This window comes from Biomphalaria glabrata, chromosome 1 (assembly GCF_947242115.1).
Source record: "Biomphalaria glabrata chromosome 1, xgBioGlab47.1, whole genome shotgun sequence".
Lineage (NCBI taxonomy): Eukaryota > Metazoa > Mollusca > Gastropoda > Planorbidae > Biomphalaria > Biomphalaria glabrata.
Genome location: NC_074711.1, coordinates 79,235,733 through 79,260,368, shown reverse-complemented (window position 1 = coordinate 79,260,368; position 24,636 = coordinate 79,235,733). Strand labels below are relative to the sequence as shown.

Below are 24,636 nucleotides of genomic sequence, written 5' to 3'. Positions count from 1 at the left end.
ACATCGTATATATAGGCATTGCATTCAAGTCTGGCAACGGTTCTGTCTACGTGAGGCATATAATGAAGTCAAAATGGCATTTGTAGTGCCTGTTTGTGAAAATAATACTACTGATACAATCTTCCCATTAGTTTTGATCATTGTTTCATTCTTAGGCTATACAGGCAGCTCTACAACATGTATTGGGGTGGAATGTCCAGCTCTACATCCACTCGGCTGTGATGGTATTACTCCACCAGGAGGGTGCTGTCCTATTTGTGGTAAGAACTTTTATTATTACACATTAAATAAGTTCATCAAGAATAGCCGAGTGACTGTGTGTTCTAGAAAACAACATTTTAACAAAAACTTAAATTACCTGCTTAATTAATAGTTGTCTCCCCTTTTCAGAGGGTGTCATGGCCAGCACAATGAAAAACACCTTTACATTTCCCCTACTAATGTCAGGTACTCTTAAGGGTTAGGTGGACCCAGAAGCATCCTAAAGATCTCGAAATTTATAAAAATCCCAGTATTTGAACCCAGGACCCTCCAGTTCAAAAGCCAAGCGCTTTAGCACTCAACCACCATACATCTTGAATAATAAATGTGCACATAATTATTTGAAAGTAGTGTCATTACAAACTAAATCAAATTATTCATACATACACATGCATTATTGTATACTTTTATTGCCTTTAATATTAAAGTTACATCATATAAATCTCTACTAATTTAATATTGCTTTTTTTACCAATTAAAGTTTAATTGGGGAAAGTATGAAAGCTGACACCTTGCCTGTTTACCATTGGTCAAAGAAACAGGTCTGAAAGGGAAACTTAACTTTTTTGTTTTTTTACCAGTACTAAGTTATAAATTGTACATTGAAAAATTGTAACATTTTCTGTTCATCCATTTCATACATTGTTTTCTTTTTTTTTTATCTAATTAGATTTTTAAAATCCCAGTTAAATGTGTTCATCTTAATCTTGTTTTTTAACACAGCTGCCCAGTTAAGGATTTTGTGGGACCCAAGGCTAATGTCAGCAGCTGCCTTGCACAGTAAATCAAGAATTATCTCTGCCATGGATGTCTTGAACAGTCTGTCAGATCACATTACAGTCAAGGAGTGTGATGTGTTTGGCTACATTAGCATACACTGGGAGCTAGTTGTTATTATAGCCCCTACAGTACAACAGGCCACAGCCTTACAGGTAAGATCCTCCTGCTTCTAGCTTCTTTCATAGAAGTGTCAAAGCACTATGAAATAGGAGTTCCCATTTTCATAGACTTGTGAAGAATTACAGTTTGATCATTTCTGAGAATTGTTCTGTTACTACAGATAAATAAATTATTGTAGTCAATTAAACAAAGGAATTAATTAACAAAGACTTCATGTTGATAGCTCAGTTTGATCTTGAGAAAACCAGATTGAAAGCAAGACAAAGTGTGTTTTGGCCAGGTTGTCCAAAGATATTTTATTGACTACTTTCTAGTTTATTTCTCCCAATACCCTGAAATAAAGTGACTATAACAAAAAAAGTGGAATATATTATCAGAGCACTGAAAGTTATTTTTTTGCTAGACATGGCAAGAAACAGTGAGTGACAATATGCCATTCACTGTTACAAAAACAGACAGTTTGCTACTGAATGAGGTATCAAGATAATCACATCATTCCCCAGGTACCCTCAACCAAATGGTCAAAGTGAGGTTATGTTGGTATCATTAAGCATACAAAAGTGGAAAAGATTCACATCTCGCTATGCTCAAGTATAGAAATACTCCGATAAGGGGACTGTCTTATTCACCATCACAGAGACATTATTCCTACTGATCCTAAACTGTTGAAGCCATTTGTATCTGAGAATGCAGAGACATTACTTAAGGAATGACAGATGATAAGTAAAGTGAAATATGATACTCATTCAAGATTACCTAAAGAGAGAAAGTGAGAGTTGGTATTGGGCAAACTTGACAGAAAGCAGTTATCATGAAAAAAAAAAAATAAATAAATGGTACATTATAAGGACAAAAAATGGAAAAACCTACAGGCAAAATCAATGATTTTTAAATAATAGTTTTGAAGAAGACATCTCTGGGTACTATAATGCAGATGAAGACAATGAACAACTAACTGTTAAAGCTAATGAAACAAGCAGTTGTAGGCATACATACATTAAGAACAAGTGTGCCAGTCAATACAACCAAAAGTGGTCGAGAACTTTAAAAGGAAGGATGTGCTAATATGTTTATATTACATCTTTATTTGTTGTGGATGTTTTGTGAAAAGTACTTGAAAGGATGTGATGGCTTTTAATGTCTGCTTCTATCAACATGAAGTCTCTGTTAATTAATTCTTATGTTTAATCTTCAACAATAATTATTTCTATGTAGTAACTCAACAATGATGTTGGAATGACCCAGGTTAGATGGGCTAATGAGTGGTTGACAAAGGTTAGATGGGCTAATGAGTGGTTGACAAAGGTTAGATGGGCTAATGAGTGGTTGACAGAGGTTAGATGGGCTAATGAGTGGTTGACAAAGGTTAGATGGGCTAATGAGTGGTTGACAGAGGTTAGATGGGCTAATGAGTGGTTGACAAAGGTTAGATGGGCTAATGAGTGGTTGACAGATGTTAGATGGGCTAATGAGTGGTTGACAAAGGTTAGATGGGCTAATGAGTGGTTGACAGATGTTAGATGGGCTAATGAGTGGTTGACAGAGGTTAGATGGGCTAATGAGTGGTTGACAGAGGTTAGATGGGCTAATGAGTGGTTGACAGAGGTTAGATGGGCTAATGAGTGGTTGACAGATGTTAGATGGGCTAATGAGTGGTTGACAGAGGTTATGTTTGCAAACTAATTGAGGATGCTAAGCATAAAGATTTCAAGTCACTATTCAATCATAAAGTGTCTTAGAGAGAGGGGGGATAGGAGCTTAATGAATGGAAAGGGAAGGGTCAAAGGTTTAAAACTATATCTATAAATATTTTTTTAATGGCGTCCTCTGGCAAGCAACTCCTAGTACATTTAAGTTCATAAATGTATGTATATATATTTCATTATATATTTCATAGTAGAAATGAAACTCACTCAAAAACAATTTTTAACATGAAAAACCATGGGTCTTGGGTTTGAATCCTGGTGAAGACCCAGATTTTTAATTTCGGGATCTTTGGGTGCCTCAGGTCCACCCAGCTCTAATGAGTACCTGACATTAGTTGGGAAAAAGTAAAGGCAGTTTGTCTTTATGCTGGCCACTTGACACCCTCGTTAACCATGGGCCACAGAAACAGATAACCTTTACATCATCTGTCCTATAGTTTGCAATATTAACATATTTAACAATCATAAGCTATATTGTGGTCATGTTTATTACTGCCTTACATTTTCTTATATCCTTCATTAGGTGGAAGCATGCCAAGGTGAAGCTGAGCGTATCTACAATCTGATCCATATGGGCAGTCCAAACATTGTTTCTTACTTGAATCTCTCACCTTTAATCCTGGTGACTATGGAGCGCTCCAGGGTCAACTTGCCCTACACATCAAATTACGGAAGTTCCTGGGATAATAGCAATTTGCTAGACCCCAACAAGAACTCAGCATTTGTACCTCAAAGTTGTTTAACTCACATACATTGTCTAGCAGTACTTTACATTCTTTGGAAAGTAGCTTTACATTTAGGACAATCTTAGTGGCAAGGAATAATGAGAACAACAAAAAAACTGCAGACATTGTGAATCTAACACATGGGGAAAACAAATTCTGAGATAATTGGAGAAAATTTGTGATTGCAATGTTCATATCATTCACTAAACTGGCATCCTTGAGAAGTGTGTACACCAGCAAGTTGGTGTACCCAGTAAAAGTATGAAGTTTAAGTGTACCAAGTTAAAGTACCAAGTTCAAGTGTACCCAGTTAAAGTACCAAGCAAGAATGTTGATGAAAAGAAAGTTCCAGTATCTAATTATATTCCAGACTTGGTTATTCTCATCTTATCAATATTTGAGATAAAAGAAGTAGAAAAAAGGATTGTATTATTATTTAATAACAATTCATTGATAGATCCTTTAGAGTATTACATTAATTTTAACAAAAGATTAGCTTACAACTGTTTTAACATGCTTGTGAAATTTCTCCAAGCAAAACTAAAAAAAAACAGTTTCCATTAGAGATCAGTTGTAAAAAAAAAAGTTAAATGATAGAATAATGTTCAGTTTGCACGTTTTTTTTTTCAGTTAACCAATCAGTAGCATAGTTAACATTTTTCAGTTAACCCATCAGTAACATAGTAAACAGTGATATTTATATAGAGACTTCAATGAAGTATGTGTGATAGAAAGAGTTATACTGTTTTATAGTCAATATTTTGTTCACAAATAACTTATACATGCTATTTATATACATATATCTATCTCTATGGTCTATGTGTTGGAGTGTGTTTGGTTGACTTTATTACTATAGGAATTTTTTTTTTATTTGTGTTATTGCTTTTTTTTTTTGTTTGTTTGTTTGTTGTTATGTTTTTTTTGTTTTTTTTTGCACAATTGTTTTAGTCAACTATGTATAGTTTGGACTACAAAGTCTCAGATCCTGGGCTAAAACCAAACAAACTAATCCGATGAAAACTAATCAGTTAATACTATTTCTATTTCGGCTAGGCAAGGTTAAGTTCAGGAGTTGATTACGGGTAGACCACTGTGTCTTTCTTCAAGTCTAGAAAGATTGTCCTTGTCTTCTTTTTTTTTTTAAGCTGTCATTCTGAATTTCTTTTGGTGTCATTCTCAGTCCAAATGATTTTGTTGAATCTAGCAAAGAAATATACAACTAGTACTAAACATAGAGTTTCAAAGTTTATGAGATTCACATTATTGAATTTAACATTTTAATGTAAACATAATTGAGGTTATTGAAAAGGATTTTTTAATCTTCTTTCTGCTAGCTGTTGTTGTTGTTTTTTTATATTTCTGTATATTTTTTTTTTAATGGTGACTGATTTTTTTTTATGTTGAGCAAAGATAGAAACAATATTTTTAATAATATTTTAAATTTCTTGATGTCTTAACAAATATTAGAATTTTATGTGTTCAAATCTTTTGGAAATTTTTTTTATTATTAGCGCTGTCTACCAGGAAAAAAATGATAATGATGCTTCTAATTTCTATTGCTCCATTGTCAGGATGATCAGCTTTAATTGATAATGTCTTCTACATGCTTGTACTTTGTTTTTCTTTTGTGGCAGAGCATCTACTGTTACCTTACCTTAAATGGTATTCAAAACATTTGTACTTAAAGCTTTAAACATATTGAGGTGTCTAGATCCTAGGACATTTAGAGCATAATGGAAATGACAATTTATACATATATATATATCTTTTGAGCATAATACAATCTTTGAAATATGTGCCATCTTTTTTGTTGTTGTCTGATAAGAATGTACAAAATATGAAGAGATAATAATGTGATGTTTAATGCTGTGTACATAATTCATTCTTTACATTTGTCCTTTAGATAATCTCAGGAGTTGTACATTTATTTTTATTTTAATTTGGTTTCTTAACCTGTTTTGTTTTTTTTAATGAATATATTATATTTTTTAAAATTGTTAGTGAATATATAAAGCTAGGAACATTTTCTCTACAATTAAACCCAATTATTTAAAAAAAAAAAAATGTAGCTTGTTGAAGAAAATTCCGTATTGGGCTAGAATCTTTTTGATACAGGAAAAGAATATTCATCAGTCAATATTATTATATCTGAATTAAAGTAGCCCCCTATTAAGGCAATTAATTAATGACAAAGTAAAATGATTGGTATAGATTATTAATAATGTTTTTCTTTCTCTTTATTTACAAACTACTATGAACAAATGTGTATATAAATGATTGTATATTTATTATTTATATTTATCACCTTTTCCCATGTTTGTTGCAAACGTATTCTAATTTGGTTGTATTTACTTGTATGAATTTCGTTTGCCATTAATTCAGAGTGTTCTTTGAGTCCTGCAGATAATACTCAAGATTGTTCAATTCAAAGAACATTTGAAGTCATTCCTAAAGATTGTTTCAGATATGTATGATCGTCTTTGTACAACTAACAATACCAATTCCCTGTCAGTATTTTGTCTTATTCCATATATCTAGTCACCTAGAACACTGGTTTACTAATCTTCATATGAGTCTGGCACATCTTATCTTATCTTATATGATACAGACGTTACTTCAAAAAAAGAAGATGATTACGTCCTACACGTCATGCATTCAGTTTCCATGCCTGTGAGCAAATACACAAGATTGTTCTAAATACTACCGGTATTTAAATATGAATAGATCCACAGTGATCCACAAAGGATTGTTAAACTAGAATATGATCTGGGAATTTAATTTAAAACTATAGACATGGGCTAATAATATTAATTTGGCTGTCTCAAACCATGTTGATCTGTAAATGAGGTTATATTTATCGACTATTTTAAGAGTTAGCACACTAGGTCTGAAATACTAATGGAAAATATTGAGCTAATCTATAAGATAAACTGAAGCCACCAACTAGACTGCTTCTAACTTTTCTTTTGCTAACAAAATTGTAGGTCATGAAAGTAAAATATGTCATTTATTGTCCTGCATTGGAAACAAGAGCCAGTCACCTTCTTTTTAATTTCTTATCATTTGTGTATGGAAATGCTATGGGAAATGGGTAAAAAAAAGTTTATTCTGCCCTTCAGATCACAAGCCTCAAGTCATCCTAGTCCATTTCTTCTATATTTACCCTTTTCTCGTTTTCACTAGTGACCTCTGTTGCATCCAGCATGCTACAAACAAAGTCTTGCCAACTCACATTGCAAAAACAAAATATTTAGTTCTCATGGCACAGCTCTAAGAAGGTTTTTTTCTTATTGTTAAAATATTTACATAAGCATCACCCATACATAATCCTTGGTGTACCTTTATGTACATATTTCATTTACACATTTTGATACGAAGCAGGCCAATTATTATTTTAATGTAATTATAGTTTTATACATGTTTTCATAAAGAAATTTTGTTTTTAAAAGAACTGCAAGCAATCAAGTTTATTATTTCATTTTGTATTTATGTGTGACAGTGTAAAACAAAAGTATAAATTCTTATCTGACATATCAAAAAAATTTTTTTATTGTGCTAGGAATAACCAAGTGACCATTCTGTATGAGCACTTTGCTATTATAATATCAAGTTCTCATCAGAGACCATTCTATGTGTGCATGTACAATAGGTTAATTTTTGTTAAATAAACACTTATGTTGATTAATGGTAAAAAAAAAAATAATTTTTCCATTGTTTTGAAAAAAGCTATTTTAGCACCGCTTTTAACATTTCTCTTTAGAACTGTAAATACTTTTTGAAAAGTTCAAATTTAGATTTAATGTTGACAACTTGAAGTCTCCATGGATTATATTTTATAAAGCTTTAAAAACAATAGGCTTTGCCTAGATCCTTTCTTATAAACTGAATTATTGTCCAGGCTCTAAGTGGGCCTCCATAAAGCTGCACAGATTAGTTTGAATGAATCAACAATTGATGTTAGAATGAATCAATGTGGATGCCTGAATGATTGATGTTGGATGAATTCAAGATTGATATGTGAATGATGATGTATACAATGCTTGACAATCACCTTTCATAATTGTTTCTCAGTTTGTTTTGAAATATAAATATGAATATAAATGATCTATTGCGTCAAGATCTACATTATATAAATATTTTGATTTCTCTGTGAATTATTTTGGTCAATAAAATGTGTTAAAACCTAACACAGATAACAGAGTCCAGATTTTGAGTTATTCCAATAATTGTTTGTCTGTTTTACTTCATCTTTCAGATGTTTCTTTAGAATAGAAGATGATTACATCCTACCCTAAACCTCCCATAGGACAGTGAGGGATGTTAGCAGGCAGGGTTCAAACCTGGGAATATCTAGACTACAGTCCAGAGTACTTACGACATGATCAGGCAGCTATATGCATATTCTATTTCATTCCTTCAGCCTACCATACTTAACTTAAAGAAACATCATGTTAATTTTTTTTTAATTTCTGAGACAAGTAGCCATAAGTCTACAACAACCACCATAGAGTCATCATGTTGAACTAGACAAAAAACAATGTTTTTCTTCACCCAATTGAAAAGTCAGGTACGGGTAGTTGTTTCAAAAAGCATATTAAGTTTGACCTTAGAGATATCAAGCTTTAAAAACACTTTTTTTTTAAAACTCTCTAGATTCTATATATTAGAATCAGTATTTGATCAGTTATCTTAAAAATTAAAGATATTACTTCAAAATTTAGTTTGACCTTTAAGATATCAAGCTTTAAAAACACTTTTTTTTTTGTAACTCACTATATATTAGAATCAGTATTCGCTCAGTTAATCTTAAAAATTAAAGATATTACTTTTCATTTTCATTTGTCAATTTAGTCATGCATGTTAATCAGCAACTTAAACTCTGCTAAGTTGTTGGTTTTCCTGGCTGATTCAAGCAACCAACTCTATGCTCTAACAACACTAAAGAAGAACGATCACTTTAGGACTTTGTCCTAGCAAATGGAATAAGACATGTATCTTTTTGAGTATTTATTAGGTTTTGTATTTGTAAATTATGGTTCATTGTTTTATGTATTATCACTACTGGTACTTTATTATTTATTCTTCTGTCCTGAAGTGTCTCTAAATTTAGTGATTTTACTAATGATGTTACACTAATCAAATGTGAGTATTCATTTGTTATAAATCTCATGGCACTATTTTTTTTTCCCTTGACCACATTTCTTTGTTTTCTTGAGTTATGGGGTCCCAAACAGAGGAGGCATATTCTAGTATTCACCTAAGGTTAAATAGCTTTTTTAGTTTTATGTTCCTGTTTGATTTGTACAAATTTCTTTAAATAAACTCTAATGTTCGTTTGATTTCTTAATTTAACAATATTTGAGTTCCCTAACTTCTCATGTCTTATTACACTTGGTACTTGCAGACTTTAGTCTGTGTGACTGGTTTACCATGAATACAATAAGTAGTTTTTATTTGTTACAGTTTTTTTTGTTCTTCTTATAATTTGCATTTTCTGGGTGGAAAGACATGCTCCAATTTGATTCCCATTTCTATCATTCTTTTAATTCTCTTTGTAAAATTTTAGGATCTTGTTTTTTTTATTGTTCTATATATTATGCAATCATTTGCAAATAACCCGAGTTTTGTTCCTGAACTAATCCAATTTTGTAAGTCATTTATGTCAATTAGAAACAGTAGTGGGCATAAGACTGTTTCATGAGGTACACCTGAGTTTACTATTATTGATGTTGATTTAGAGCCATTTATTATTACAGTTTGTTCTCTCCCTATCATGAAATTCTGAGTCCATTGATGTAATGCCAAAATATTTTTTTTTAGGCAAACCATGTTGATGCACTTTGTTAAATGCCTTACGAAAGTCTATTCAAATGGCCTATTTGATGTTTATCTAAGAGGTTTATGATACTGCTTCATATGAATTGTTCTAAAATTTTACAGTGATCGTTGTTAGTGATCCAGGATCAGATATTTCTCCATTTTTAAATAGGAGAGTGTCATAAGCAGTATTACACCTGTCTACACAGACATTGATATGACCTACATATTTTTACACAAGCAACACAGACAAAACCAATGTCTGCTCATGGTTGATGTTAGTTGCCTTTTCACCAGTTTTGAGCTGTAGCTTTCCTCAGTCTAAAATGCATATTCGGCAGACTTGTGTTCTCCAGCTGTCTCTTTCAGAAATGAGGTGTTCTCTATCACAATTAATACTAATGGATCAAGTTGTTCTGCCATGTGTGTGTACAAATTAAGCTATTTTAGTGAAATAAGTTTTATAGGATTTATGTAATGATTGAAGCCATGCTTCAAGGGAAAGTAGTCACATTTACACTTTTAAAAAATGGTCTTTTAATCTAGTTGATTGAATTGTTTGATAGTTGACCCCTCTTGGAATAAATTAAGATAAAACAAGGGAATTATGTAAATAATTCTGTGAGGCAAGAAAACATCAAGGTCAGAAGTTTTCATGGTGATCAAGACTTCTTTAAATATTTGTCTAGAAACTAATATTTATGTATATTACAGACCTACTATAGTAGTTTTGAGTTGTGTATGTTGGCATGTGTGTTTGATGATCCACTCAGTTTCTTTTTTTTTAATCACTTATTGTAAATTAACATACACATGTATTTTTATTGTTTGAATCATTTTTATGAATGATCTACTGCCAGGGACATAATTTAAGCCAAGTGTAGATTAGTAAAACTTAAGAACTTAAACGTAGTTAATTCAAAACTAACATTGAAACTGCTCAGCTGACAGTTTCTGATCAATGAACACTTTCTGCTTTCATTTCCTGGCAGCAACTAAATGCCAAGAAAACATAAAACCAGGAATGAAAGAAAAAAAAAAGCATGCTGAAGGCCAAAGAATGCAATAAATCATTTATTGAATACCTTGAAGTAATGCATGTGTGTAGTCCTAAAGTACAAATTTGAGAGCTGCTGGTACATCTGTACATACAACAGGCAAAGACATAGATACAGGCGCCACATTTCCAGTACAGTAAGAGACTTATGCCTTCCACAAAGCCAGAATCATAGAAAATACTGTCACCATAGTAGTTGAAATAAACATTGCATTAAACCCAAAAACGCTATTTGTCTGTGTGTGTGTGTGTATAATCATGAAGCACTAAACAAAAGACATGTTGAATGAATACAAGGCTGAACAGCATAACCTGCACTTTGTAATATTGTTGATTGGACAGTGACATGGTGATGGTAATACAGCTTTCTATGGAAATCACAATATGGTTACTAAACAACTATAGAGCCAAGCATTCTAAAATACAAGAGCTACATTATAGTTTCAATCCACAGTTAATAGATACAAGTTTGAACGCATGGATGCTGAGTAGTTATATTTATATATATGTCAAACATTCTCTCTCTCACTCACTCTTTTCATCTTGTTCTTACATAGCCAGACACTTGGGATTAAATAGTATACACATTCACACAAAGACAAGCGCTCAATTGGTCAGTTACTTCTGTTCTCACAGAAACACATACACATTCTCCAATTGGTTTATGCAGACAACTGATATGGGGTCAATTCAAATTCAAGTTTGATTTCAGATAAGATTTTTTTGTAATAGCTAAAAACTTAAAGAAGATGAAAATCAATTTTAATTGAAATGACTTTATAAATTGAAAAGAAAAAAATTATGAAAGGTTATTTTAATTATTACTGTCAAAATGTTTTTTTTTCTCCCAGTAACAAATTAAATTTCAAAGCTCTCTTATGGCAAATAATAATGTGTTTTTAAACATATGCAGAAATCAATGACAACATTTAGACGCATAGATTGACATGTATAGGAGTAAAAATGTATAACATGATATGAAACAGCTCCAATCACCTTAGTCCAAATGATATAGTTGGCTGCAATACTTGCAAACACAAAGAAACAAAGAATTAATTTGTCATAAATAATGAACCATCCAAAAAAAAAAAAAGACAATTACTAAATACTGTTGGACTGCAGGGATATGAATTACTAAGAATTCATTTCCACTGGCTAAGAGAAAGTCCAGAATTATTTTTTTTTTAGTTGTTTTTTTTTTTAAAGTATAACCAACAAATTAGGACTTTCAACAATGTTCAATTTAAAAGACCAATTGTAGATAAGCACATTTTATTCCATTCTCTTTCTGTAATGAAAACAAATATGAACAGCATGTCCTGACCAAATGATAAGTTGATGGTCAAAACCAAACCGAAGATTGACTACAAGGACAACAGCAAACAAAGTTTTGGTTCCTACACTAACCTCAGGCTCTAATGCTAGGTTTCGATGTGGGACCATCTAGAGCCTGGGGTACTCCATTGATACTCTTGGACTTTAGCACCCCATCCTCTTCTATCATCACAGTCTCCTGACCGTTCTCGACAACTCTGCAACAAGACAGCATCAATATTTGTCAAATAGTTTTAGTTGGTTTCATATGAGCACTACTATCTATACAGCCAAGAAGGACGTACAATGTCTTTTTAAAAATAATGTTCACTTAGCATAGTGAGCAATGTCAGAAATTTGTCTGGTGATCTAATAGAAGGCTGAAAAGCTGCAGGCCATCCACTTCTAAGATATACTGATGTATGCAAGTGTGACATGAAGCTCTTCAGAATGGATACAAACAGTTGGGAGAATGAGGCATTGGATAGATCCACATGGAGAGCAAACATAGAGGGGTCCTGGATTGCAGATAGTGTACCCACCAAAAGTAGAAAGAAGGGTGAAAACACTACAGTGTCTGGTGATAACAAATGCCCAACCTGTTACAGCAGAAGTGTATCTAGGATTGGCCTCTTTAGTCACATGAGAAGTTGCAAAAGGAAAAGCTACATGTCAAATGTCACAGAATGTAGGAAAGGAAATGTTCTTTGTCATAAATTTCCAAAAACTGAAAAGTTGTAACCAAAATAGAACTGACATGTTTGTCTAATCTCTTTACAACAAAATAGCATCCACTTCACAATACTAATCACAAATAGTTGTAAATTCAGGTATACACGCTTAGAAAGCCATCTTACTTTTTAGTGACAATACGCTTCCCATTGACTATCTTTGTTGAAGTGGAAGTAGAGCGGAAGTTGCCACCTATTGTTGGACCTCCAAAACTTGTGCTTGAGAAATGTGATATCCTGAAACAAGAGAGACATAATCACTATGTGCAGGCAGCCCAAAACATTAGTTACACTGTCAGTTATTCAATAAAAAAAACTTTAAATATTTCATCATCATTTTTAATAGGAGATATTTTTTTTTTTATATTACCAGACAAAAACAAACCGTAAAGATAGTGGCAAATATTAAATACAAGTAACTAAATGACATGTTATATTAAAACTTTAGGTCATGCAAACAATTTTTTTAAAGTGAAAGTTATAAGTTAGAGATTGGCAAAGGGTTTAGCCAGCCAGATGTTCCATGTAACATGCACAAGATCAAAAGCATGTAGGTTTTCACTGCCATCATTCAGAAAAACAAAGATCTATATCTCATTTCATTGGCTTTACATTCCTATAGCAACTATTGGAGATATGAAACAAATTTATAAATTATTCTCAGTTTTTTTTAATAATTGAAGAAAAAAAGGGGGAGGGGGTAAAACACTGACATCTGACAAGGGATGAAGCACAAGAGGTTATGGAAAACTACAGGGTAGTTTAAAAGAATAAAATCATCTCTTATATGATACATGATAGATTAATATTTTTAAAATTAGCAGTGTCAAATTGTTTGAAGATTGTTTTACAGGTAAGAAAATGATACAGGGGTGTTAGATCTAACCCTACTGACTCTTATTAAAGACTAACTAAATAATAAAAAAAAATTGTTTAAGTCCTGGACCGTGTCCCAACCCAAAAAAAAAAATTGACACTGTCATACAAAATAAACCACTGCCACAGCATCCTGGTAACTTCTACATAGGGCAACAAATCACATACTGCCAATACTGTTGTAGAAACATTGGCCTACCATCAAGCAGCCTGGGTCCTACATGAAAAAAGGGTTTGATGGCTGGAAATCCCACAAAAGCCTACTGAGTTTTGGAGCATATGAGACACCCACACTAGGCCACTCCCATGTGGAGATTATCCATGCATGAACAAGCAGTTACAGAGATTGCAGGACAGACCATTGACCCATTGAATCATATTTTTCACAGTTCAGGCCTAGCTTCAACATACAATTCCTACTTTGTAGGAAACAAATAGAAACTACCAGAATGTTTCATATTTTCTACTGTCCCAGGCTAACTGAATTTCATTTTGATAGGTCTGGAAGCCAAATGCTCATGACTTGTATGGTGACATATGAACATAATGCAAAAGCTCTGGGTATTTGACCAGCTCTTTTGAAAGAGAAGATTTGAGTCCCTCTATTACATGGAGTTTGATGATAAGGAAAAGAGCTTTGATTAACTTGATGATGATTAAAGCCTTGAAAAACTCATTTCCTTTTAGACTAAAGGGAACCTCCAAATTTCCCTCTTGTTTCTTAGATTTATTCTCAACTTAAAGTGAAGCTGAAGTTCTTATCTATCACCCACATTCTGATTTTACTTTTTAACACTGTTGGTGAATGTGTGATGTTAACTTGATCTTAAGTCAGATCAATCTACTCCTCTTATATTAGAAATGGATAACAAGTTTTATATTCAAGTCATTCAATATCATTTCCAAACATTTTTCAAAAGAATTATAGAACTAGATCAAGTTGTAATTTCATTTTTGAGAACAATTTATAAAGTATTATATATGTATTATATTGCAGACCTAATTAAGAACTTGTAAGCACCCATGTTCACACACTTCAATAACTAGACTTTTTTTTATTGACCTGAGCAATGTTAGATGAAATTACAAAGCCTATCAGGCAATGTCTTGATCTAATAAAATTATGATAATTAAAAAAAAACATTATGTTTTATGTTATGCCTCAATAATAAAATAACACATTCTATGTCATCATGTTTCAGTTTTTTAATTATTGTGGTCAATGATTGTTGAACTTTTTTACTCCAACAAATCTTACAAAATATATGAAACTGAGAACATGTATTTATTTTTTGAACTAAGAATAATAAATGTTGAGAATTAACAACAGACTCTAGAGAAAAGTGAAGGACGTCCTTTCCAAAGAATGGACAGACATTAGAGCTGATAGAAGCACTGAAGAAAGTTTTAGGACATCCATAGGAATGCGGCAAAGATACATTCTCTCCTAGTACTTTTTAACATATTTCTGGAGCATTAATATTATGCTGGAAACTCTAAAGGATTTACTCCTAGCTTGACCATAAACAAGCAGCAGGTTTGCAGATGATATAGACCTAATTGGAGAAATTGCAGACCTAACTTCTGCATCTGAAGCATGGAAATCAGTGCTGAAAAAACAAAATACAATTTACAGTCGAGATCATTCAACATGATGCATAGAGTTGAATGGCTCAAAAAACAAAGATATACTTCTGCAGGGGTGAACCACTGTACAGATAAATGTTTCTATACAGTTGAATGTACGAACATTAGAAGAAGTTGACTCATTTAAATACCTAAAGGGTCAAACATAATTAGAGATGGAAGACCAACAGAGATAAAAACCAGTTTCAGCTTGGCCTCTGCTGTCCTGAGCATCAAGAACCTCAGCTTCCAAGTCAAATGAAAGCTGTGTTCTTCCCTGGTGGTATCTCTACTCCTCTATGGTTGTGAAAGCTAGACACTGAACACTAAGACTGAAAGACGAATTCAAGCCCTTGAAAGTCAATGCTATAGAAAAATGCTGGCTATTAGAGATCAGGAAAAGAAAACAAATGAGTTTGTACTTTTACAACTCAACACTCTGGCTGGCAAAAAGGAGGAACCTCTCAATACTGTGAAGGCACGAAAGCTGAGCTGGTTTGGTCATAATGTAAGACATAACTCACTGTCAAAAGTCATCATTCAAGGTACAGTGAGGGAGCACGAAGAAAGGGTCATCCAATGAAAAGCTGGCTGGACAATGTAACAGAATGCTGACTGGGAAAAGTGGAGAGATTTATCTAGGTGAAATGTCACAGGACCTACATGACAAAAGTCAAGGGACAGATGATTATAACAAGTAATTTCAAACTGCTAGATTAGAGAAGAATCATTTGGCTGGAAATTTAATTTTTTTCCTTTTAAAATGTTGCCAAGCACCTGTTGGATTAAAAAGAACTTTTACTACACATATTTATCAGTTGGGCATTGAACCAAATAAATATTTATTTCATATAGATAGCTAGTTTTCCTTGAACTGCTATCTCCGCAAAGTCTTTTTCAATGCTAAATTGCTTGATTTACAAAAAAAAAAAAGTTTTACAGACCAAAGTTATCTATTTGTTAGTTCAAATATTTAAAATTTAATATATTCACTTTGAAGATAAAAAAAAAGTTTAAAAAAAAACTGATAACTTTTTTAATGTGCAGCATTAAACATTGTGTATAGGCAGCCCAATGGATGCAGGGAAATGTGTTGCTGTGACAATGAGCAGAAAGTGCAAGACATTAAAAGGTACAAGACACAAATTTCATTGCATTGTTTGCTTCCAATGTCTACACTGTGCCACATCAGTCCTCTATATATTACATAGTCTTTTTGTAACGTCCATTTATTTTAAGAATTGAAACCATATACAAAAATAAACAAGATATCAAAAGGATTATCAGTTGCACATTATTAATAAATTCAGACCTAAACACACTCAAAACAAATAAACCAATACAAAATCATTGTTATAACAGACTAGAATAAATATAGTAATAATGAATAAATATCCACTCCTTTATCTATCTTGTTGGATTTGCAGATAGCCTGAATCCCACACAATGATTGAATAACAAAAAATTAATATTTTAATCGTGTTTAAGACCTGGTAAGATTGGTATATTGAAGCTACAATATGCAATCTTATTTTTTTGATAATTTTAATTTTTAAACAAAAAAATTAGGCTGTTGAAAGACAATATTCTAAACATTTTGTCTAGTTGATAGTGAAATCTAATATATCACAGTGCACAATATAGTAACAAAGTGGCAAATCTTTTCCAACCCTCTCCAATGGGTACCTAGCATTAGTTGGGGAAAGCAAGACGGTTGATCCGCTGTGCTGATCACATAACAGGCTAATTAACCTTTCACCATAGAAAGAGATGACCTTTACATTATCTGACCCATGAATAACAGGGCCTGAGAGGGGAACTAAACTGTTCTTACTCTGCATAAAAGAAAAAACAAAATTAAACATAACTATGATACAAACTAGGAGGGGTAGTGGCAGAGTGTTTAAAAGCTTGGCTTACAAACCAAGGGGCCTTGAGTTCAAATATTGGTGAAGGCTACGCTTTAAAAGTTCTGCATTTTTAGGAAACCCCTGAGTCCACCCAATGGGTGCCTGACATAAGTTGGGGTTAGTCATTGTGCTGGCCTTTTTAACCCTTAGCCATAGAAACAGATGACCTTTACCTCATCTGCCAATTAGATTGAAAGGTATGAAAGGAGGACTTATCTTTACTCTTTTATGATAGAATAACTGAAAATGGGCATCCTTTTTCATCCTTTTATTTATGAGACCACTGGAATTAGTGGTCATTTAAAATGTGATCTATGAACCAAAAATAAAAGTTCTGAGTCATTTTAGTCATGTCTTTTAGTCTAACATGAATTTTTGGAGGATTTAAACAAGAAGCTTTGAGGCTTTAGGAATTATTTTTTTTTAAGTAAATGAATTATTTTTTTTAAAAGTATCATCTTGACCAAACTGTCTAAGTAGGCTACTATAAAAAGCACATGTTTATGAGATGACTTTTATTTTAAAGTGAACTTTCCAGTGGCTTCTCAGAACCATTCTGAGTCAAAGCAAGCGAAAAGGGTTCTTAATGCAAAATCCCTAATGTAAAATTTGGATGGCTGTTTATTACTAAATACTAAGCATATGCAGTTAGTTTTTGTTAGTAATTGTTTAATATCCTTTGAAGAGTATTGAAAAATTTTAATAGTTTTTTTTTTCTGAGTCAAAAAAGCTTCCAAATGTGCCTAACAGATAATCCTCTGTTTACAAGATAAAGCATTCTGCAATAAAGCACAGATGTATTAATAAATTAATTGCTACTCATTAGTTTGAAAGTGGCAGTTGGCAATATTTCTACAAGATGAAATAAAATTTTTTCTTTGTAGTCACAAAAAGCTAATATGCAAAGTTTTGATGCTTCTATTTTAAAAAGCTTTTTTCTTTCAGGTCTTTTTGTTATTGACGCATTCTGTTTTCAATTTTTGTTTCACATTGCAATAAGTAAATTAGTAAATATTTACACAAAAAGAAATACTAATTTAAGTCCTATTTACCTGTTTCAAAATGCATGGAAAAGTTAAATGAATATTAACCAAGAGTTAAATGTACAACTATTGAAAACGTTTGAACAAAAATATTTGTTAGTTGTTTTGTTTTAATCCTGAATCCTACTGCTAGAGACCACATGCACCGCCAGCTTAGAATTGAACCAGCCAACAAAAAATCTACTTTCCAACTCTCTATGACTTAGCCAGCCAGACTTGATTATTACTAGTAATAGACCTCTAGATATATATTCAGATATTTGTTTCACGAACAATCAAAACAAAACTCTTCAGTTTAAAAAATAAATATAAGATGTTGGATTGGGAGGGGGGGGGGGGGGCAAAGAAAATTAAGGTGGGCTGGGGGGAATGGAAGGTTAATTGGAAGAAATACTTTTGAAACCTGAAGAAATGGATTTATAAAAAAAAATAATAAAAAAATGTCATCATGAAGGTTTTAGCCTACCCAGCAGTTGTGGCTCCAGAAAATCCAAAGAATGGATCAGACATCACGGACATCATGGGAAAGCCAAAGTGGACACGCGGGGAGAAGGCCAGGAAAGGGTGATGAGTGTGATGCATGTGAAGTCCGCTTAGTCTACCGCGGCTGTGCTCCCCTCTCCGTCGTCTCATTGGTCGGCCGAAACTGAAAAATGGAAGTACAGCCGTGGTGGAGGGAGTCCGTAGTCAGGCTGGATCGAGTGCCACCAAAGCCAGAGTTACATATTCCCAACATAAGCCAGTGAGTTGCGTTGGAACACCGAGTTTACTGAGTACAATATAAATGCTAACAAAAACCATGCGTTACAGCTTGACCAAGCAGACGTTTATAAACCAATCATGCCAGAGTAGTGTGTGCGATAAAAATTAAAAAAAATACCTCCTCTAAACATTAAAAGCATTTCATATTTTTCTGAAATGTAATCTTTCAAAAAAAAAAAAGAAAGAGGCAGAGAAAGACGAGAAATTGAAAATCAACACATGCACTAGGCCCAAAAGAAAACTATAATGATGTCTAGCAAGCACAAATAAAATACACTTAGTTTCCCTCACTACTTCTAAGTGAGTGTAAGACATTCAAGCATATTTGATTAAGGCAGTGTTTCCCAAAGTGGGGTATCCCAGGGGTAGAGTAAGATTTTGAATGGGGAACGCATTGCACATAGTGAACTATGCAGATTTTTTACAAATACCCATTTAATGTATAAATTAGAATAAAATATCCATAAGTTTGAAAACCTTTTATTATACAAGTTTTTACAAACTCAAATAAGGCGCTATTTAACATTTTATGACTAAGTTCTACAAAGATCAGGAAATGGATAGTGATGTAACAACTTCTGTTGACACGCCCACTTTTTAAAAGTAAAAACTATGTTTTCGTTTTTCTAGAATGTATTTGATAGATTTCTGAAGAATATAAAAACTAAACTCACTAATTAAATACTTAATTGTAATAGAGTTATTATTATTTTGTGTATGTAGACCTATAAAAAAAAAAAAATTTTGTTTGTTATTAAAATAAATCCTTTTCTTGGGGCAAAGGGTACTTGGCGTTATGAAAATTCTAGAAGGGGTACACATACGTCAAACTTTGGGAAACACTGGAATAAGGCATGTGTAAATCTCAAACCATAACTAGATGTTGGGGTGGGGTGGGGGGGGGGGGGGGGGGGGGAATGCCACATGGAACAAAGGAACACAAATGCTAAACAAACAAAATAATGTGACAGTGAAGCAAACACAGTTCAGTGCGCACAGATCATTCAGTTGTTTCATACAAAGATAAAGTCATTTTCTACTTGAACAGAAGAGAATTAAAGTTGGAAACAACTTCGGACAAAATACATTTTTCTATTTTATGTGTTCAAGTGAGACAGAAGTTTTGTTCTTACTAGCCACATTCTTGTTTGTTTGTTAGTAAACATCTAAAATTAGTTGTTGGTAAAAGAAATCAAAGGCGAAAGTGACTAAAAAAAATTAAATTATGACATGCTTTTGGTTAGTCATAGCCTAGAAACTAAATTCATCAGTAACAGAGCTTTAGAAAAATTTATTTTCCGTTAAATTTTTTTTTTTAATGTTTTAAAACATAATGGTAATTAAAAAAGAAAAAAAAATATAAACAATTAAAATAATATATCATAAAAACATGTTAGTTTATCAATTCAACTTCTCATATCTTTACACATATTAATTAACACAGAAACTGAAAACATTTTTAAATTAAATACGAGTGTAGGGTAAAAGTGATTTTCTATTCTACAGCAAAATTTGTGCTTTAATTGATAAAAACAAAAACATCTTTTTAGCACGCATCTGCTTTTTTTTTCTTTTTTTTTTTCAAAACCACCACTATTTTCAATGCACATTATGAAACTATAATAACAATGGAGATATGTGAAACAAGACTAAACACAATTTTTTAAACTTTTGAGAATAGGTTGGTTATCACTTATAATTACCATAATAAATTGACAGTACAAGTATATTTTGTTGAGATTTGACAAGAATGTTCTATTCATAAAATTTGAATTAGGTACGGAGTGAATAAGCACTGAATCTAATTAGCAAAGCTGAATCAAATTAGACTAAAAGACAAAACAGATCTACAACTACTACCTCTTAGCCACAAAAACCACATGCAGTGTCAATGTGGGAATCATTGAAACCAACCAGTTAACCCATTGTGTCCTTCAATTTAAACATCTACAGAATACATTTTGCTGCCCAAAAACAAATGGCCCATGAAAGTGGGCAAGAGTTACAAATTTGTTTCATATCCCAACCTTTCCCACTTCCCACCACCAACCAAAAACTAAATACTATTGCTTTAGAAGTTATCTTAACAAGCAAGTGACCATACCCAGTAAGTTTATATTGAGTTGTCGTGGTAACCATTTCCTCAGCTCTACAGGTAATGGTGGCATCCCATAAAGCTCAACTATTGTTCAGTAAAGACATGGTATTTAATAATTTTGTTTTAGAACACAATAGCTACTATTTTTGTTTTAAAAAAATGTCTGTATAACTCCTAAGTAAAGAGGTAGCTCTTTAAAATTTGTTAAAAATTTTTATTTTTAGTTAAAAAATACTAGTCGACCAGCAGCGTAGCATACGCCGCTATTTTGCAGGGACGGCCTTAGGGCACCGCAACCTATGCGACCGCACTGTCATAGGCCCCATGTTAATTGTAGGTGTAAATTATTAAAATAAACCATTTATAACAGATTTTCCGCTGCCTCCTGATTTATCAGGAGCTCCTGGAAATCTCAAATTACAAAATATATGAAAAAGTTTTGGAAATCTCCAAAAATTATTACAACCTTTTGAAAACTCATACAAATCTCCTGAAATATATAGACAAAAATTGTCAATTTGGGGTGTCATTCAATAAGGAAAACGCCAATCCTATGCGAGATAAAAAAAACGGCATTATCACGGAACTGGTGAAAGAAGCTTCTCACGCCTCAAACTAATGAATTACTTGAGGTCAACAATTCTCAAAGATAGATTGAAACATTCCGGCCCTGCTATTTAGTGACAGGTGAAAACTACTTGTTCTCCCCCCTGCCTCTTTTTTTTTTGCCTCTAAAATTACATGGGGTAATTCTAGTCCGTCCGACTTGAAAAAAATAAAAGAGTGATTTTTCCATTACTTGGATTTCAAACTTTTGAGCCATGAAAAGAATTATATATATAGAAGATAAAAAATATTTTGTCTAAAATAAAATTATTTTTATAGAAAAAAAATAAATTTAAAAGTAGAACAATTTCTAATAATATATACATTAAATACCTTTGAAACTAAAAAAATAAAAATCATAAACATTCACTTTCCTATGTAGGCTTTATACACTGAGGTATTGGTGCTTTATTAGTAAAAAACTGTTGGGAATAAAGAAATACACATCTGAAGTTCACTAGAAAAAGAGTAGTTGAGTTTATTTTCTCAAATCTGAATAAGACATGAATAGCTCTTCTTCAAGGAATATTAAATAAAAAACTGCTGGTAACTTCCTATCGCATTGTTCAGCATTAGTAATCACTTCATTCTGTCACAATTGGAGTTATATGTTAAACCATGAGGATTAGAAGATGCCACCACTACAGTACTCTCTGCTTTAACATGCTATATCCAAAGATAACAAAGGACTCCCATTTTAAAGGGGTACTGAGAAATTTTAAAATAAAAAGACAAAACTTTCCAATTTTGAAAAATCATTGCTGGCAAGACTATATATATTTACTTTTTCAATTTGTGTTAAGATATATTTCTGTGATTGGATAGATTTTCTAGTATTTATAGTTTAGAGCAGTGGTCTTCAACAGGGGCGATATTGCCCCCCTGGGGGGTGTTTTCGTGATTTTGGGGGGTGCTGGGAGTCAAAGGGGCGGTAGGGGGTTCTGGGCACAATAGGGGGCGGTAAGGGGGTGTTGGTCAAAAAGGGGGAAAGAAGAAAGTAAAGGTGCACTGAAACAAAACAAATAAAAAATTCTTCAAAATTAAAGCTGGCAAACTAAATATAGACAAATTAGAGTGAGCTTGCTTCTAATTTAAGAAAAGAAACAACGTTAGATATTTGAGTTCGGGAATCCCATTTTTTATTTTTAAATTCTTACTCTTTTGCTGTAATTGGAGGGTATCTAGTGTCCATCAGTGGTTGGATGCTACAATGGCTTCATAAGTAATATAGAAGAAAGACCAGATCTATTCACTATTCACCTTGTGAGTTATGATACACAAGCAACATCCTAATAAAAGTATATCCCGCAATTTTATTTCTATTTGAATTTAATTATAAAAAATTGTAAATAAAATACAAACCCAGCCGAAAATAAGCGCATCTTGCAACAGTTTTGTGAAACAAATGATGAGAAAGATATTAGACTCTTGTTGTAAACTAAAGTTCGCTGGATTTTGAAAAGGGTTTGTTATTGCTTGTTTTGTTAAGCTCTTAAATACAATTTTTGAATTATTTTTTATTTTGAGAAACAGGAAGAGTCAACGGTTGGCAATGACTTAAAGCAGGCTAAAAAATGTTTTACATGGTAGGCAACTAATGCAAATGAATGAAACCAACCTCTGACTGCTAGGAAAGAAATTGACTTTCTTTGATTATATCATTTTATCTTTTATCCAGATATTAAATCTATTTTAAAGAGTTTTACAATCTCACATAACTTGTTTGTTGAGAAATGAATCACTGCCTAAGAACACGGATAACTATGCAATAGACATAACAATGCTCTATGAAGAAATTACGATTCGCTTCTAGGATGTAAATAAATTTTTTTAAATTTATAAATGACAATTATTAAACATCTGTTATTGATGTTCAAATTGAGTTTTCAAGAAAAAAAAAAAGACATACAAAATTATGTCTTCAGTAAAAAGAATGCTAACATAGGAGGCACAACAGAGTTATGCTGTACTTGAATGTTTCAGTAAAATTTCAAAACTGTGGTAGAAAATGGGATTATGTTTTAGCTTTTCTTTCAACATAGATGGTTAACCTAGATTTAGTGCGTAACAAACTTAATGAATAAAGCAAAGAAAAGACTGGATGTAGCCACTAGAGGAGACCTTCGCCTTGCTTTGGCTAATTTGAAGCCTGAAATTTTTAATATTGTCAGACTGTAGGAGGCACAAGGTTCCCAATAGCTTAATTTCATTTTGTAGCGAATTCAGCAATAATAATGTTTATATTAAAAATAAAACTAAATTTACAATTAAACCTAAAAACACTAGGCAATAATTTAAAAGGGGACTATTCTTAAGATTTAATGTATGCCAAAGGCAGTCTTTTTTGGTGAGATAAAAGGTGGTCGGCGTAACAAAGGCGCCCCACGGAAACGCTTTAAAGACCAGCTTAGGCACCAACTTGCCTTAGCTGACTTAGAAGAGAGCACCTGGTTGCATGCGGCCTCATAGCGAGACAGCTAGAAGTCACTCACAAAGGCTGCGGGATACACGTTTAAGACCAAAAGAAAATCTGCTGCCGAGGAAAGACGCAGATGGCAAAAAGATAGAAAAGATAATCTAAATCGACCACCTGCGGACAACGGTTATGCTTGCCCTGGATGTGGCTAAATATGTAGGTCACAGCTGGGACTGCGCAGCCACGGGAAATAGTGCATTCCTCACTAATCTTCAGACTCGAAGACAAGCCTTATTATTATTAATAAGATATGAAAGAAAGTCATGACAGTGAGGTTAATTTTTTGTGTAATCACTGCAAATTATTTGACATAATTTTAGTATTATGATCATAATGGCAATAACTTCGATTCCGAAGATTAAGGCTGAGTGCAGTGTTTCAGATAACTACGCATAGCCATTTACGACAAAGCCTATTTAAGTTTTCTTTCCATCTTTTGCGCCTGTCTTCAATAATGGCTTTTCATTGAGTCTCAAATGTTCGTCCCGCAACTTTTGTGAGAGCTCTCCAACTGTCTCACTCAGGGGTCATCTGCTGCCAGAGAATGCTACCAGGTACTTTCCTCTATGCCAGTGAGGGTGAAATGGCACCTGAGTGGATCTTTAAAGGCACTTAAGGGAGGCACCTTTGTAACGCCGTCCTCCTCTAAGCTCGCCAAAGAAGATCGCCTTCGGCATGCCCTCGTCTCCCATGCGGGATAAGTTTTATAGACAGCATAAAAATACAAA

At 33.0% G+C, this 24,636-nt stretch overlaps 2 protein-coding genes across 9 annotated transcripts in view; one reads left to right on the top strand and one right to left on the bottom strand.

Moving 5' to 3' along the window:
- LOC106068574 (reversion-inducing cysteine-rich protein with Kazal motifs-like) overlaps positions 1-11,564 on the top strand; it is a 112,486-nt gene extending 100,922 nt beyond the window's left edge. Inside the window, exons 20-22 of one of the 2 annotated variants that reach the window (XM_056017362.1) lie at positions 165-260; positions 985-1,193; positions 3,391-11,564. In XM_056017362.1, coding sequence (XP_055873337.1) covers positions 165-260; positions 985-1,193; positions 3,391-3,678 — 593 coding nt within the window. In that variant the 3' untranslated portion in view covers positions 3,679-11,564. Of the gene's footprint in view, positions 1-155; positions 261-984; positions 1,194-3,390 lie in introns of both variants that reach the window. The other variant, XM_056017353.1, reaches the window with a different exon arrangement.
- LOC106068566 (dnaJ homolog subfamily B member 6-A-like) overlaps positions 10,469-24,636 on the bottom strand; it is a 36,459-nt gene continuing 22,291 nt past the window's right edge. For 5 of the 7 annotated variants that reach the window (XM_013227985.2, XM_013227990.2, XM_013227986.2 and 2 more), the window contains exons 6-8: positions 18,433-18,612; positions 12,638-12,748; positions 10,469-11,998 (exon numbers count right to left, since the gene is read on the bottom strand). In XM_013227985.2, the coding sequence (XP_013083439.1) occupies positions 11,875-11,998; positions 12,638-12,748; positions 18,433-18,612 (415 nt within the window). In that variant the 3' untranslated portion in view covers positions 10,469-11,874. The remainder of the gene's footprint in view (positions 11,999-12,637; positions 12,749-18,432; positions 18,613-24,636) is intronic. The other 2 variants (XM_013227991.2, XM_013227992.2) reach the window with 1 other exon arrangement.